The 17,116-nt window shown below is 49.7% G+C and overlaps 1 protein-coding gene across 1 annotated transcript in view; it reads right to left on the bottom strand.

Moving 5' to 3' along the window:
- The window catches only part of WWC1 (WW and C2 domain containing 1), a 185,010-nt gene that overhangs the window by 82,924 nt on the left and 84,970 nt on the right, over nt 1-17,116 (bottom strand). Inside the window, exon 2 of the mRNA XM_075541930.1 lies at nt 9,017-9,126. Coding sequence (XP_075398045.1) covers nt 9,017-9,126 — 110 coding nt within the window. The remainder of the gene's footprint in view (nt 1-9,016; nt 9,127-17,116) is intronic.

Here is a 17,116-nt window from a genome sequence, read left to right as displayed (position 1 = left end):
CCTTCTCACCCCACCCTTGTAAATCCTTGATCAATTATATATTGTTATTATTATTCCGTATCTTACACTGTCCATTGTCTCCCTTCACCCACATTTCTGTTATTCATTCCCGTTGAGGGAGGGCTGTATAACCAATCTTGTGATGGGTTCCCCATTTCTCACCCTTACCTCTCCCTGCCCATGCCCTTAACCTCATGATATCTCTACTCCCACTACTGTTCCTGAATTCCATGTGTCCAGAGCTCTTATCTGTACCAGTGTGTGTTCTCCTGTCTAGCCAGGTCTGGAAGGTAGAACTGGGTCTTGGAGTGGAGGCATTAGAGAAATGACGTGTGACTTGTCAGTGGCATACCACACTTTGGTAGAATCATCCCTTCCTTATAACCCTTCTCTGGGAGGGGGGTATTCAGTTATCTACAGACTGGCTTTGGGTATCCACTCCAACCTCCCTCGTTCTCTTTGATGTAGCTGTTTTACATCTTTTGATACCTGTTACCTGACCCCATCAGCACCTCATGATCCCACAGGTTGGTGTCCTTCTTCCATGTGGCCTTATTTGCTTCCCTGCAAGATGGATGCTGTTTGACTTCAAGCCTTTAAGACCCCAGAGGTTATATATTTTGATAGCCGGGCACCATCCACTCTCTTCACCACATTTGCTTATGTACCCATTTTGTCTTCAGTAATCGTGTTGGGATGGTGAGTATCAAAGAGTGTCAGGTTATCAGAACAAAGTGTTCTTGTGTTAGGGAGGCTTTGAATAGATGCTCAAAGTCTTTCTACTACCTTAATACTTAACATATAAATATATGTACATTGGTCTCTATCCCTTTCATTATAAATGAATATATTTGTGTATACCCATGCCTATAGCTATATCTCTATAAACAGCTTTTGCCTCCTATTTCTTTCCTCTATTTTCTTTCACCTTCCTCCTTTCCCAGTATCACGCTCACCCTCCATTTAGCTCTCAGTATTTCTCTCAGATATATTGCTCTTGATCAAACCCCACCCGGCATTATACACCTCCCACCATCAATTTTAGATCTCTTGTTGTTTCCTTATCTCTGAGTTTGTTGGCTCCCTACTCCTCCTGCCCATTCCCTCCTCTCCCATGCTGGTCCCATTGTGAGCCTAAAATACAATGGGTGACACAGGGTGAAAGAAAAGGAAAAATAAAAACAAAACAAAACAAAAAATAAAAACAAAAACCAAAGCATATTAAAACAAAACAGAACATGAGACAAAAACCCAAACCAACAAACAAACAAAAAAATAGATAGTTCCAGGTCTGTCTGCTGATCCTTACGTATGTTTTCTGATAAGGTCTGATGAGGTGCCAAGCCCTGTCCCCCAGGTCAGAAGTCTATTGTCAGGATTCGTTGGGGACTTGGTTAGTTTGCTGTCTTTGCTGCTCAGCTGCGCTCCCTTCGCATTTCGTCCCACTGTGCATGGGCATATCGGGCACACTTTATGCACAACGTCCCCAGTGCTGTCCCGATAGCACTATGGGTCAGTGAGGGAATGTCGTTTCTCGTGGTGGGCCCGGCCCTATGGTCCTCTCTATGCTCTGGTTTCTCTGAGAAGGAATGTCGTCCTTGGGGCTTGGTGGGCCATGATGAGGTTCTCTCTCTCTCCTTCTGAGTCTGCTCCCTGTGGTCTGGACAGACCTGCCTCTCTCCCCTATCTTCAGTGTTGCCCTCTGTATCGCCTCCTTCTGGGGAGGGGTCAGCATAGCTCGGCTTGGGTCTGGCCCATCGTCCTCTCTGTTAGTTCGCTGCTCTGGGCCAGTGTATTGCCCTCAAGGCTCGGCGCTCTGGGATGGGGTCTGGTCCCTCTCTCCCTCTCCTGTGGAGACATGAGCAATACTCTCCTGGTGGGCGTATTAAAGTGCCCCGCGAGCCGTCACCCCCATTTTCTTTTTCTTTATATTTTCTCACTTTTGCCTTTTTTTCGCATCTCCTTGCATTTCTTTAAGTACCGTATCTTTTGTTCTTTTGGGTGCGAGTAAAAATCTACACAGTGGAACAGACACCAACAGTGTCCATGGACAGTTCAGGGCCCTGATGATCTTCTCCAGTGGCTCCTCTCCCGGACTACCCTCAACTCGCTGCCCAGCCAGTCACCTGGGCAAGTCGACCCCACAGAGCTAGTTCTCGAAAGAGCCGAAGGCTCCTAGTGGGCGTTTTTGACTAGTGAAATCAACTATTATTGGGTTTTAAGATGAATTCAGGAATATTTTTGGTTTAAGACTTACCTCCCATTGTAATTTAGGCTCACTCTAGTCAGTCCTCCTTCGCGGTTGTCCCGGGTCAACCACATGGTCAAGCTCAGTCTCATTGCACTTAGCCAGGTGGAAACGTTGGACGTAGGTGATGACGCTCCTGGTCGGCCTGCTCCCCTCACCTGGGGGCATTCCAGGGTCTCGTGGTTTTCCTCCATCTTTCCCGTTGTTCCTTCTCAGAGTCCTTGCTGGTTTCCCTCTTCATCCTCTGCTGTTCAAGAGCTCCTGGCTCGTTCACCGTCCTCTTCTCGTCTTGCACTTTACGTATTCCCTTGAGGATTTCATCCAGATGCATGTACATATCGACAGGTACAACTCTCAGATACATAGATTCAGGCCAGATTCTTTCCCCACTCTAGAGTTCTACAAACTGACCAGCGATCTCCTCTCCTGACCAGGCAATGGCGCACTCCCACGGCCCCACTGGGCGTTTTCTCTCCTTCAGGTCATGGCAACCTCCAGCCGTCTAGTTGCTCTGGCGAAAGGGCTCATCCTTTCTCCCTCCATTCACAGCCCACATGCAATCTACCAGGAAGTCATGTTGGCTCTACTCTGAAAACGCCCAGCACCTGACCACTTCTCCCCACCTTTGCTGCTACCAACCTGGCCTAGTGCACCATCCTCCGTCACTAGACTACTCCGTCACTAGACTACTGCAGCTGTCTGGGTGCTGCTCGCGGGCCCTGCCTCAGCCCAGAAGCCAGCAGGGTCCTTATAAGACAAAAGTCGGATCATGCCACACCTCTTTAAGATTCTCCAGTGAGTATGGATTGTGGATTCTCCAGTGGGTCCCATCTCATCCAGCACAAAGTGAAAGCCTTAAGTCAGACTACTGGCTCCTACCTGACCACTACCCTACTACTCTCTGGCCCTGTGTCCTCTGCTTCCCCTCAGTTATTCTTCTGCACACAGGACCCCGGTGGCATAATGGTTTACTCGATGTTAGCAGTTCTAAACCATCAGCCTTTCCGTGGTGGGAAAGTGAGGCTTTATATCCTGTAAAGAGTTAAAGTCCTGGAACCCCCCAGGGGCAGTTCTAGCCTGTTATAGGGGTTGCCAGGAGTTCAAATACTGAGTTGATGGCATAGAGTTTTCTTTTTCTGATTCTTCTATATGCACACTTGCCTCCTTGATAGTTTTTTTTTTAAATATCATTTGTTTTTTGGTGGCAACAGACACAACCAAATGTGTATTAACTGGAAATTCCTACAGGAACAGTTCAATAGCCGGCCTCCATCAGCACGCGTGCCAGTGCTTCGGCCCACTAGTTTATGTTCTCTGCCCCCTTCCGGTTCTCTTTTGCGCTCTGGCTGCACTGTTGTCAGTTTGCACTCACAGCCATCCTCTGCCAAAGCGCGGTGCCCCAGACAAACAGTCCTTATGAATTGGGCTCAACTGTTGTTGAGTTTAAGACTAGCTTCGTGATACAGCTTTGGCTCAAGGTCCAAAGATTATTTCTGGATTTTAGAGTCAAGGGTTTACTTTGGGGTTCAAGGTTTCTGGTTTTTTTTTGGGGGGGGTTCAAGGTTTAAAGATGGGTTCTGAGTATTGGATTCGGGGGTTTCCTGGCTTCAATGGATCCAAACAAGGTTGGTTTCCTTATGTATTGGAGAATCTGTTTCACATTTTCCGTCCTCTTGATCGGGTTCCATCTGCGGGTCTTTGATTACAGTGTCCACCTATGGTAGCCGGGTACCATCCATCTCTTCCTGGCTTCATGGTGTTGGAGGTTATCGTTCATGGAAGCAATTGAACCTCTTGCCCATTTCTTTCTTGAAATCCCAAGTCATTGAATAAACTCAAAACTCACTGCCATCGAGACAAGGCCAATTCATACAGACCGACAACTGTATCTTGAGTAGTCGCTCGCCCCTTGAGGCACCAGTCAGTATAATCTGAATTATGCCTCCATTTCCCGGCACACATGACCCCAGCTGAGGGCAATTGATTTCTCTCTCCCCTCTCTACCCGACGTGTTCTCATCCCTTCAAGGTTTATCCATATTTCATTTTCTCAATAAGGACGTCTTCCTGATGACCAGATGTCATGTGACCTAGCACCACCCCTCCCCACCTCCCTTAGTCCCCAGCCCCTTACACTGGACTTGAGCTTGGTTTTCTCATTTCTCCCACTACTGCTCACGTTTGAACACACTCTACTATCTACGTGTCCCAAGCACCCACAGCAGTGTCTGGAACACAGTAGGTAAATTTTAGTCGAAGAAAGGAATCTTGGTGTGGTTTCACCAGCAACTGGGTATGTTCAATTGTTATGCGTCTACAAGTTTGGAAGAGGAATTTAAATCAGTGAGCACTCTGCACACCGGGAAGCAGTCTGCGTCCATGGCGTGGGCAGCCCCGGACTTGGTGGCCACTTCCCTACTGCCTTTGTTCCCTGGTTCCATTTACAAAGGTGGCGCTGTAATCCCAGGAGGTCGCCTTCTAACCCAAGGGAAACCAGCAGTCTGCTTGGCACCGTTTCCAGCTAGAATTCTGACTGTGTCTCCAGTCACTCATCCCAGACTCCCCAAGTCTGCCACCAGTCCCTGCGAATACATTCCTGCCACTGTCTGCTAGTCCCTCTGTCCTTTCTTCCTTCTATTTCTCCAACAGCTCCCCACAGCACCTAAGCATCCCCCTCCCGCCATCGGATTTAATGAAGGGGATGCACTCAGCAATTAGACACAGGCAAGGACCGCTTAGGGTTCGTGCACATCTGTGTTTAACCCAGCCTTCCATGCAGCCATCCAAGCAGGAGCCGTATTCCCCACACACACTCAATTAGGCATATTTACTTCTCATTATCCAATAAGCAATCATGAGTGCTAATAAAACCCTCTGCTACCCCCAACAAAGCAATTAGCACCATTAGCTGTCTCTCCAAAGCTCTTCTACACTTTGATGCCAACGCCAGTCCGCTCACTCATCCCCTTAGCCATGCATTTAGGCACGTATGCCCATTTCCATTTGGGAAAGATTGAATGCACACCTACTATGTGTCCTCGAGGCGAAGGGTTGGGGCTGGAGAGGTGGATTAGACACAACTATTTCTCTAGAAGAAATCAGGGCAACAGGCTCACAGTCACAATCCGCAGCAGACGCATGGCCAGAGTGTTCCTGACACCCAGAGGATCCTTAATGGCACCCAGAGCCCAGTCCTGCCCCCGTGCAGCTCTGAGGCTTGATAACACGCTGTGGTTAAGCAGCTGTGGACTTGGCCCCAGGCTCAAATGACGCCCCACAGAACAGAAACAGAAAGAGAACACAGTGCTGCCCAGTCCTGCGCCATCCCTCAGACTGGTGAGAGACAGGTCTGTTGTCATCTGCAGGGTTTTCACAGGCTGATTTTGGGCAGCAGACAACCAGGCCTTTCTTCCGCATCCACCTGGAGCCTTGGAGCTCTGCTGAAGGCTCTCACAAGCTCCCATGGACAGATGGGTTGTGTCTGGGAACTGACCCTGAGTCTCCTCATGGAATGTGAGAAATTCTACCTCTGGAAATTCTACCCCTGAGGACGCCCCCAGCACAGGGCACCACAAAACCCCACAAACTCACTGCCATGAAGGCAATGCCAATTCACAGGGACCCCACAGGACAGGGAGGACCTGCTCTTGTGAGTTTCCAAGACTGCAACTCTTTATAAGGGTAGAAAGCCCCATCTTCTTCCTGTGGAGAGGCTGGTGGTATTGAACTTCTGACCCTGAAGATTACAGCCCAACTTGAAACCACTAGGCCACCAGGGCTCCTCTCCCAGGGCAGTAGGGAAGATTAAAAGAGATAGCGTGTATCAAGGACCTGGTCCGGAGTGTGGGCTCAGCTCACACACTTGCCACCCTATTCTCAGCCTGCAAGAGTTACCAGGGGTGGGTCTGTACTACCTCTTCCTCCTCCTGCCCAAGAGGACTGAGGAAGGGGTCCTAAAGTTCACAGAGCCGAGGGTGAGCCAAACAATCTCCCTCCTGCACACAGGGATAAAGAGGGCAGCACATTTCTGAGGGCAGGTGAGGCCGTGGCCAAGAGGATGCGCCGTGGATGAGACCCAGTGGTGGGTCTGCTCCCTGGGCTTTGCCACCTGTGGGACCACATTCTCTCTCTTCCCCGTGGGCTCTGCCATCATCGTCTGGCAGACAGAAAAGCCAGGGCACTAGGTTCTACATCCGGCTACTCGGATCGCAGCTATGAAGTGAGGGTGGACCAGAGACACACATACCCCCCACTCCCCCACATCCCCACACTGTGGACAAATACGTGTGTAGGCGGCTGGGGGTAGGGCCTGCTGCGGCCAGAGATGACAATGATAGTGAAACTCATCATTTTGTTGGAGGCTCGTATAACAATCCATACATCAATTGTATCAAGCACATTTGAACATATGTTGCCATTATCATTTCCAAAATATGTTCTTTCTGTTTGGGCTCTCGGGATCAGCTCTCCCTTCCTCACTCTTTTGAGCCCTTGATGATTTATAAATTATTCTTATTTTCATATTTTACACCGTTCCCTGTCTCCCCTCACCCGTGTTTCTGTTGTTGGCCCCCTCGGGGAGGGAAAAGAAACCATTGTATCTCTTGTTACCTCTCTTGGCTGTTGGTCTTCTCTTTGCCATCACCGCCCCACCCCACCCTCCATGAGAGCCATGTCAATGAATCACTGGATTGGCTGCTTCATCTTTTTATCTTAATGGAAAGTTTGTAATGCAATTATTTCAGATGAACACTATAAAAATTTTACTTTTTGCCAAATGATAGGACGTTGACTAGTAACCAAAAAGTATAGTATGGATTTAGTTAAAAATGATTGCTTCTTTCTTTCCCTACCTGCACTTTTTTAAAAGTGCTCAAATATGAGTTTTTATTATCTATATACATGAGAATCCATGTCTTTAAAGAAAAATCATGATCTTAAACTTCCACTCATGAGGCAGGTAGGAAGGAGATGAAGATGCATTCTAAGTTGTTACTAAAAGTATTCCTATTTTGGGGAGGGTGGGGTAGAAAGAGAGAACCGATTACAAGGATTTACATATAACGTCTTTCCTGGGGGAAGGACAATAGAAAAGGGGGCGAAGGGAGACATCGGACAGGTCAAGATATGACAAAATAATAATTTATAAATTATCAAGGGTTCATGAGGGAGGGAGGAGCAGGAGGGAGGGGCAAAAATGAGGAGCTGATGCCAGGGGCTTAAGTAGAGAGAAAATGTTTTGAGAATGATGAGGGCAATGAATGTACAAATGTGTTTTACCCAATTGATGTATGTATGGATTGTGATAAGAGTTGTTATGAGCCCCCAATAAAATGATTAAAAGCAAAAGAGAAGAAAAAGAGCTGTAAAAGCCCCCAAGAAAATGACTTATAAATAAACAAAACAAACAAAAATGTGGCTACGTTGTATGTGAAAAATGAATAAATTTTTTAGAAAAGAAAAAAAAAGTCTTCCTATTTTTATCTTGGGGAGGGGCTGCCTGACTCTGAGGGTGCCGCTGATCTCTTCATTCATCCCGGGGCTCAGAGACTCGCAGGGGACCCTCTTTCCTGTGCAGTCTTTAAGAAGCAAAAAAAAAAAAAAAAGGCCGGGTTGCCAAAACTGAAATCACTTTTGATTTCAGATCTCATTCTCTAAGGGTTTATGTTTTTTAAATATACGTGTCAATCATTCCAATTGGTTCCCCCTACCTTCCCCCACCCTCATGGTGTCGATACTCCATTACTGTTCTTGAGGGATTAAATCTGTCCTGGATTCTGTGTGTCGAGAGCTCTTGTCTGTACCCGTGTATATGCTCCAGTCCAGCCAAATTTGTAAAGTAGAGCAGGGGTCATGATTGTGGGGAAGGAAGAATTAAAGAACTAGAGGAATGTTGTGTGTTTTGTAGGTGCTATGCTGCACACTGGCTGGCTCACCCCTTCCTTATGACCCTTCTGTGAGGGGATGTCCAACATTGATCTTTTTTTTTCTTTTTTTTTTTTTAATTTTTAACAATTTATTGGGGCTCATACAATTCTTTTCACTGTTCATATATATACATACATCAATTGTATAAAGCACATCTGTACAGTCTTTGCCCTAATCATTTTTTTTCTTTTCTTCTTTTACATTTTATTAGGGACTCATACAACTCTTACCACAATCCATACATATACATACATCAATTGTATAAAGCACATCCATACATTCCCTGCCCCAATCATTCTCAAGGCATTTGCTCTCCACTTAAGCCCCTTGCATCAGCTCCTCTTTTTTTTTTTCCCCTCCTCCCTCCCCATTCCCCCCTCCCTCATATGCCCTTGGTAATTTATACATCGTTGTTTTGTCATATCTTGCCCTATCCGGACCAACATTGATCTTTTATGAAAGAAAAATAAAACACATACACAGAAATCAGAGACAATATGCCTATATATGTATATATGCACACACATATACACACACATACACACACATGTGCACAACACATGTGATGGAAATTTCTGGAATAACACCCAAGAAGTGGATAAATGGTTTCCTCTGGAATTAGGGATTTGGTTGCAAGAGGACTTTCAGATTCTTAATGCCCTTCTATACTTGTTATTTTTATATGAACTCACAAGGTAAATCTGCATCTTAATCTATATAAAGTGAAATGCACTCTGCCTATAGGAGGTCATGTGGGTGAATGTCCAGATCTGGGGTGGGGTGAGCAGGAAACAGCATTGGCAGTGGGGCAGCGGGCCAGGGTGGGCCGCCAGGCACTTACTGGTGTTGTGGTCAATGAAGTAGTCCCCAACCTGTGGGTCATAGGCCTCTTCCCATCCCAGCGGCAGCTCGTCGCTGATGCAGTCGGCAAAGGTGAGTGGCTTGGTATACCTGACACAGGAGAGAGAAAGACTCCATCAGCCCACAGCCCCCAAGCCTAAGCAAGATCCACCTGCTTTCTTCTGCCCCTCCCCCTCTCCTCCCCCCAGCCATCCCACCATCCCTGGGAAAGTGGGCATGCAGCAGAAACAAGAAGAGGTGCCCCCAGGAGGGAAGCAGGGAATCTGGGTTCTGCCACAGACCTGACAGTGACCCAGCAGACTGCTCTCCTCGGGGTCTGCAACCTTGAGCCAGGGCTTGACTCCAGCCCCCCTCCCCCATGACCCCACGACCCTGACTCTGTCCCTTGAGTGTCATACCCACGTCCCTTCTAGAAAGCTAGCTAACTGTCACATCTAGAATAACAGATGCCCCAGCCGGTGAATTTGGCCAATAAGCAATATTTATTTGCCTCCCAAGCTGGTTCCCAAATGTTTGTGCCCACAGCCGTTCTCCCATAAACAAGCTGAGCCAACCTGGCCTCTTAACAGCAAACACCTCATAGGGTTTCAATAAAGAGCCCCGGCGGTGTCGTTGGCTACAGTACACAAGGTCAACAGTTTGAAACCACCAGCTGCTGCGTGGGAGAAAGACAGGGCTTTCTACTCCCGTAAACAGTCTTGGAAACTCACAGGGCAGTTGTACCCTGTCCTATATGAGTCAGCATCGACTCCATGACAGGGAGTTTGGTATTGGAGCATTTCACTACCCCCACCCCTACCTAGGAGGCAGTGAAATCATGGTCATCATGCAGCCTTCGTGGCTCAATCAACCAACCGACCAAATAAGTACACCATCTCACGAGACTCGAGGCGGCTTATTGAGACGAGGGAAATGTACCACAGCGCTGCATCAAGTAATTTAGTTTAAATAAGGGGAGCCAGCAGGGCCCGAGTGGCACAGTGGTTAAAACGTTCTGTTGCCAACCCAAAGGTCGGAGGTTTGAACCCACCAGCTGCTCCTGGCGGTCCACATCCTAGAGATTCACAGCCTTGGAAACCGCGGGCAGCGGTCTGCGGTACCTTACAGCATCCCTATGGCAGGAGGAGCCAGGGCTCTCGGTTCTGAGCGTCAGCCCAATGGCCACCCAGAAAACCACTGTGCTTCCTCCCATTGCTCCCTCTGCCAGACAGGTGCCCACCAATGTTCGCTCTCTCTTCTCCGCGGGGCCCCTGCTGTCTGAGTCAGCTCTGATTCATGCCAGCCTTGTGGACAGCAGGAGGACGGAAACCCGGCCTGGTTCTGCCCCATCTTCAGGGTCATTGGTGTATCGATGTCCGTCTCTGTTCCCTAGCCCCTCCACCCAAATCTGGAAGCCCAGGTGGGCTCTGCTTTGCCACCTTTTATACAGATTGGCCAAGAGCCCCTGTGGCACACAGGTTAAGCATCTGGGCTGCCAGCTGGGAGGTGGCTGGTTCAGCTTTATGAGCCACGCTGTAGGGGACGACGAGGCTGTCTGCTGCCTTAGTGATTTACAGCTGCAGAAACCCAGTTCTGCTGTGTCCTCTGGGGTCGCTCTGAATCAGCATGGACTCGATGGAAGGGGGTTCGGTTTGGTTTTATACAGAAGGACAAACTGAGGCACACCAGCACAGGAAGAGAGGTGACCGGAAGAAGGCCTGAAATTCCTCACAGGGAACTTCCTCATAAGGCACAGGAAACTGACCTCGTTTACACCTTCCTTCCCTCTTAGATCCATCCCAAATCCAACTTCTCAAAACCTACACGAGAAAAAAAAGGATGAAATTCTGCAAGGGAGCCTGGTGAGAGGTCCCAGTGGGTCTCCGGCACCACTGCCCTTTCAGCCTGGTGGGCTGCTCGGAACATCTGCTGGCTGAATGGGTGCATAACCCCTAAACAACTGATGTGCTGGGGGACATCGCCTCCTGGACCGTGCTGCATTTCAAACAGAAGGAGGACTCAATCTCACCTTTTAGCAAAGCACTGACTGCTCCGAGCCTCAGTGCCGCTATAAAATGGGCACAGTTACAACTCTCCAGGATGCAGGCTCGGTCAAACGGATCGCGACGAGAAGGCCATATAACACAGATCCTGGTGTGAAGGATCTTATATTGTTTCCACTTCCCAGAACGGGAGACCGAGGCTAAGAAATACTAAACAGCACACTCAAGTGCCTTCTATTTAGAAAGTCACAGGCTGGAATCATCCTCTAGAACACCTGCAGGGGCTACTAGTTTCTCTTGAAACATATCTTCAACACATCTCCTGAGCCCTTAAACTCACAACCACCATGTCAATTCCGATGCCTATCTAATTTCTGGGGCAGGATAGAACTGCCCCTGTGGGGTTCTGAGGCTGTAATACTTTATAGCAAAAGAAAGCCTCACCCTTCTCCCTCAGGGTGGCTTGTGGTGTTGAACTACTGACCTTGTGATTAGCTCCCCAACTTATAACCTATTATGCTATCAGGACTCCTTAGAAAAGAAAAACTGAATCAAACCCACTACTATAGAGTCGATTCCAAATTCTAGTGACCTGAGACTGTACATTTTTTATTCTCCCACAGTGTCGCTGGTGTGGGTTTGAACTGCCGACCTAGTAGATAGCAGCTCAATGCCTAACCTGGAGTACCACTGGGGCCTCCTTAGAAGATCATCCCAAACCACAATCTTAGACTAAAAGGAGGGAAAAGCAGTGCACTGGGGCCTTTGCTGGTACCGCTGAGAATGCGCTTCAGTCAACAGTACCCGTGGCAGGGAGCCTCACGGTCTGCCCCACCACTACCACGACTCATCCAGTCACGGTCAGCCCCACCACTACCACGGCTCACCCAGCCACGGTCAGCCCCACCACTACCACGGCTCACCCGGCCACAGTCAGCCCCACCACTACCACGACTCACCCAGCCACGGTCAGCCCCACCACTACCATGACTCACCCAGCCATGGTCAGCCCCACCACTACCATGACTCACCCAGCCACAGTCAGCCCCACCACTACTACAGCTCACCCAGCCACGGTCAGCCCCACCACTACCACGACTCACCCAGCCACAGTCAGTCCCACCACTACCACAGCGTACCCGGCCACGGTCAGCCCCACCACTACCAAAGCTCACCTGGCCATGGTGAGTCCCACCACTGCCACGGCTCATCCGGCCATGGTCAGTCCCACCACTACCACGGCTCACCCAGCCACAGTCAGCCCCACCACTACCATGATTCACCCAGCCACGGTCAGTCCCACCACTACCATGACTCACCCAGCCACCCACCACTACCATGACTCACCCGGCCACGGTCAGTCCCACCACTACCACGGCTCACCCGGCCACGGTCAGCCCCACCACTACCATGATTCACCCAGCCACGGTCAGCCCCACCACTACCATGACTCACCCAGCCACGGTCAGCCCCACCACTACCATGACTCACCCAGCCACGGTCAGTCCCACCACTACCATGACTCACCCAGTCACGGTCAGTCCCACCACTACCATGACTCACCCAGCCTTCAGAGACAAAAGACCACGTCCCTCAAGGTTTCTCTTCCTCAAGCTTCTATCCGATGTTCACTCCCTCTCCCTTGTGGAGAGCTAAGACCAGGGACCAGGAGCAACCTCTTGCTCAATGTAATGTGCCCAGCAACTCTTTGACGGGGTCGCTGTGGAGAAACACCCTATGCATGGGCACGCATTGCGGGTGAGTCCGTTGCTCACAAATGACTGATGACTGGCACCTCTAGGACAGAACACGGACGCTCAGAGAGACTCTCTTGCTAGCACATTCTTCTCCCTGCACTCGGGTTGGATGCAGACATGCCCCGCTTACCTCAATTCTCCTAATGAGCATACGGATCATTAGCTCCCCACACCCCTCCCCATGGATTAATTCCATCATGCTACACAGTGGTGCTTCCAAGCAATGGAATCTTATGCTTGGCACAACTGGCACTCATTACACATTTGTGCAATGGGCTGATTCAACAATGAAGATGCAGGAAGGTACAGGTCGGGGATGATAAACAGTGAAGGCTAAACAACACGATGAACACACATGTCGCTGAGCTGTAGGCATGACGGCGGTAGGAGTGGCAGACTCTGTTACCTATGTTCTTGGCACAGCAAACAGGAAGCAAGATGTCTAGGTCCATCCTCCATCCTTAAAATGCAGATCTAGTTCTGGAGGTGACTGATGTTTCATGTAGTACATAGTGCGGAACCTTGATTTCAAGAGTAGTCTGTACCCCTTACATGTCCATCCCCTTTAAGGTGTTTGGATTTGGCTTTATTTGAAAACAAACAAAATAATAAACACCACATGGCTTTAAGACATAAGTCTGTAGAGTTCTACGCTTTGCTTCCATGGATGGATATCCCTAGTATACCACGAGAAAAATGGCATTGTTGGGGCAGGAAAGCTACAAGTTATCATTGTTATATATATTTTACCTAACAGGGGCATGTGCATATAGAAAAGCAACTGGAAAGATATACATTAAAATGTTATCTGGGCAAAGGGATTTTAATATGATTTAAATTATTGTGATAGGTAGGATTATTGGGCCAACCTGGCCAATAAATACATGTGGGGTTAATAAGGTTGCAGTTTAATTGCAGGGCAAAGAGATAAATGGCTCAGTGAGGCTCGCCTTTCCATTCTTGCTCTCTGATGATTGGACCAGTGTGTGGCTGCCTTAGCTGGTTCTCTGCCTCAACTCGCGAGCTACACTAGCTGTGGGACACCCAACCCGTGGACTGTGTCACCACAGTTTGAGGTTCCTTCTGCTGGTGTATACATCGCTTGAGCTGGGGACTGTCAGACCCTGTCATCTGGCTGACTGTTGGTGACCAGCCCTGCTATTTGCTGCCTGTGGCCGGACTGCCTGTATTGCTCTATAGAAGACTCAGCTGTCTGCTTCCTTGACTTGTACCCAGGAGGCCTTGTGAGTTGAAGGACTGCCAGTGTATTAACTGTCTCACGGAAGTGAGTTGAACTGAGCTCTGTAGACTAATTAGCTGTGTATTTCTTATGTTGTATCTCTCTATAAAATCATAAGCGTCCTGGTTTTGTTTCTCTAGGGAGAAACCTGTCTAACACAATTATTTTTCCCTTTTAAAATATAGGGGGTTGGTAGCCATATATTAATTGTAATTAAAAGACACCACATTTGCTAAATCTATGTCCCGCCGTTAAGCAGTGTGTTGGCCACATTGTGGAGGTGCGCATGTTGCTGTGTCATTGGCTCGCTGCATGGCGGATAAGTCTGCAGTGTGCAGGTGATGCAGTCTTGCAGACTGAAGCCCAAAGACCACAGCCTGCCTGCAGTGTGGATTGTGCCTCACAGTGTAGAACAGCAGTTCTCAACCTGTGGGTCGTGACCCCTATGGGGGGGTGTCGACCGACCCTTTCACAGGGGTCACAGTAGCAAATACAGTTATGAAGTAGCAACAAACATAATTTTATGGCGGGGGGGGGGTCACCACCACATGAGGAATTGTATGAAAGGGTGGCAGCATTAGGAAGGTGGAGAACCACTGGTGAGGAACACCAAACTCCTCACTACTGACCCAGGAGGCAACGCCTGGTAAATGGAGACAGACTGACGTTGCCAGGCTTTAATTTTACTGGTACCCACCAACAAGGCCCGAGGGAGCACAACACAAAGAACAAAATGACATACTTCATGAGGCGATCGGCACAAGATGTTAAAAAGTGAAGCTGTCGTTTTGAATACCCGAGCTCTGGTACTGTCCATCACTCCATATGGAATAGGGAGAACCACAGAAGAATTGGTGCCTTGGAATTACGATATTGGCAAGCGATATTGAATGTGCCAAATCTGGGTTGGGAGAATGATCAGAAGGCACCTTAGAAATGAGTCTGGTGAGACTCCGTCTCGTCTACTTTGGGCATGTTTTCTGGAAGGAAAGGTCCCTGATGCAGGACACAGTGCTCAGGAAAGCAGAGGGTCAGCAAAACAGTAGAAAGAGCCTCACGGCGGGAAACTGACACCATGCCTGGCACAATGGGTGCCATCATAGCAACGCCTGTGAGGCAGGCCAGGACCTGGCCTGAATCTGAACCGCGGGTGAGCATCTAACCACAACGGCCACAACAGTAACAACTCTATGCCCAGAAAGCATGATGTATGCCTCACGGCGTGGCAGCCACTCTGCCCCCTTCCTCTCATTTTAGAGATGAGAAGCCACGCCTAAATCACAAAGCCAGCAGATGCCAGAGGCACAGCCGGAAGGCCCGCTCTCAGGTGCCAAAGGCTTAGCTTCGCTGATGTAAGCGAACAAAGCAAGCGAGTCTCAGGAGCGTGGGGAGAAGAATTCTCAATGCCGAAGACAAGGCCGCACCAGGCAGCAAACACCCGGTGCCCTCCGTTATTTACATCTGCTGCAAAGATGTGCCCCCACGAAGGCTAATCCACAGCTGCTTCGTGAGCAGGCAGATGCATGCTTCGGAGCCGTGAAAGCCCGCGATTCACTAAGTTCTCACGTGTGAGGCTGGGAGCGGGAGTCAGGGAGAAGAGGACAGAAACACCACAACCCCAGCACTTTCTCAGAAAACCACGAACTCTCCTGGCTGCCTTAGACGTTGAGGAGTCAGAGCTCAGGAAAATAGTAGCTGCAAGTATCAGCTTCCATGAGTCCAGCGTGCGGATTATCCTCCCGGGCCTGCGATGCTAATTCCCATTCAGTGAATGCAGACATTATCTCCGCCAGGGAGGACGGAGAGTGAGACAAGTGGACGCAAAAGTTAGAAGGGGAGAGGCAGGGGAGAGAGGCAGGCTTCAGGCTTGATACTCACAAGTCCTACTCCCTACTGTCAGTTGTGGGCAAGCGAGGTTACTGAAGCAGGGGGTCGTGGGGCTGGAGGGCTGAGAGCCACACCGCCACCCCCATTTATTGCCCATCCAAACTCTTCCACCTGGAAGAGAGACGTTTCTGTAGGAAGACTGCAACTTACTGCATCTGGGCAGTAAGCTTTTCTCTAACAAATTCCAGGAGGGGGATGAATTATTCAGTGTGCAGTGAGGTGTCATTTAGAGAGTAGAGGTGAAAATGAGTGTTTGGGGGCGGCACAGGATTTAGTTGCACGCACAGACACACAGGCAGGCACGCATGCGCCCGCGCATTGTGCCAGGCACCCCCGCCCTGAGAAACAGTGGCGCTTCCCTAGCCTGCAGTGCTTCACCTTGGGCAAGCGCTCAGAACATGAGCTGGAAAGAGAAGTCTGCTTTCAGACGTGGCCAGCGCTTGGGAGTTCAGCCTCCATCCTTGGAGGAAGCGATTCATCCCAACCTCCCAGCCCCTGGCCCAACTGGTGCGGCCCCCTGCCTCCAAGCCTCATGGTGCGGAGCTGCTTAAAGCCTCAACCAAGAATCAGATGACCCACATTCTAGAAGGGTGAGGGCAAGGCAGGGAAAGGTGCCAAGCGAGAACGGGTTCTGCCTCTTCTTAATTACTAATCTCTGGAGGAACACAAACATTCCTGAATGTTTCGCAAGAGGCCCTCCTGGAAAATCGGCCCGGATGTGTCACCTTGGAGACAAGTAGGTTCTGCCAGGATCACCCTGTGCCCCACATGCAGGTGCTGCTGGGAGGACGGTTCTGTACACCTGTCCAGGAGCTGGACACTTCCCACAGGCCCCTTGGGCCCCACAGCTGAGCTTTCCTACGGGCCTATGGGAAAGGTGCAGGGAACACATTGCCGCGCCTGGCACCCAGCCTTCCCTTGCCGGCCTTTTCTAAGGAGAAGCGGAAAGCCTTATGCCAAGTCGAACACTGGGTGGTGATTCTCTGGGGACTGAGGCGCACAGACATAGCCCATCTTTCATTCTCCTCGTCCTTCCCCCGCCAGCCAAACGCTTCTCACAGTAACCTCTTTATGGCCAGCCTGCGGGCGGCTGGCCCCCGACGCTGCTCTCGCGGCAGGCCAGCTGGGCAGGCTCACTTTCTAAAGGGCCCTCGGGACTGCAGGCCAAGAACTGTCCACACTTTCAGGCGAACTCCTCCTCCTGGGCCGGACAC

The sequence above is a fragment of the Tenrec ecaudatus genome, chromosome 2 (assembly GCF_050624435.1).
Source record: "Tenrec ecaudatus isolate mTenEca1 chromosome 2, mTenEca1.hap1, whole genome shotgun sequence".
Lineage (NCBI taxonomy): Eukaryota > Metazoa > Chordata > Mammalia > Afrosoricida > Tenrecidae > Tenrec > Tenrec ecaudatus.
Note: the sequence above shows the minus strand (reverse complement) of the source record. Positions and strands in the feature narration are given on the sequence as shown.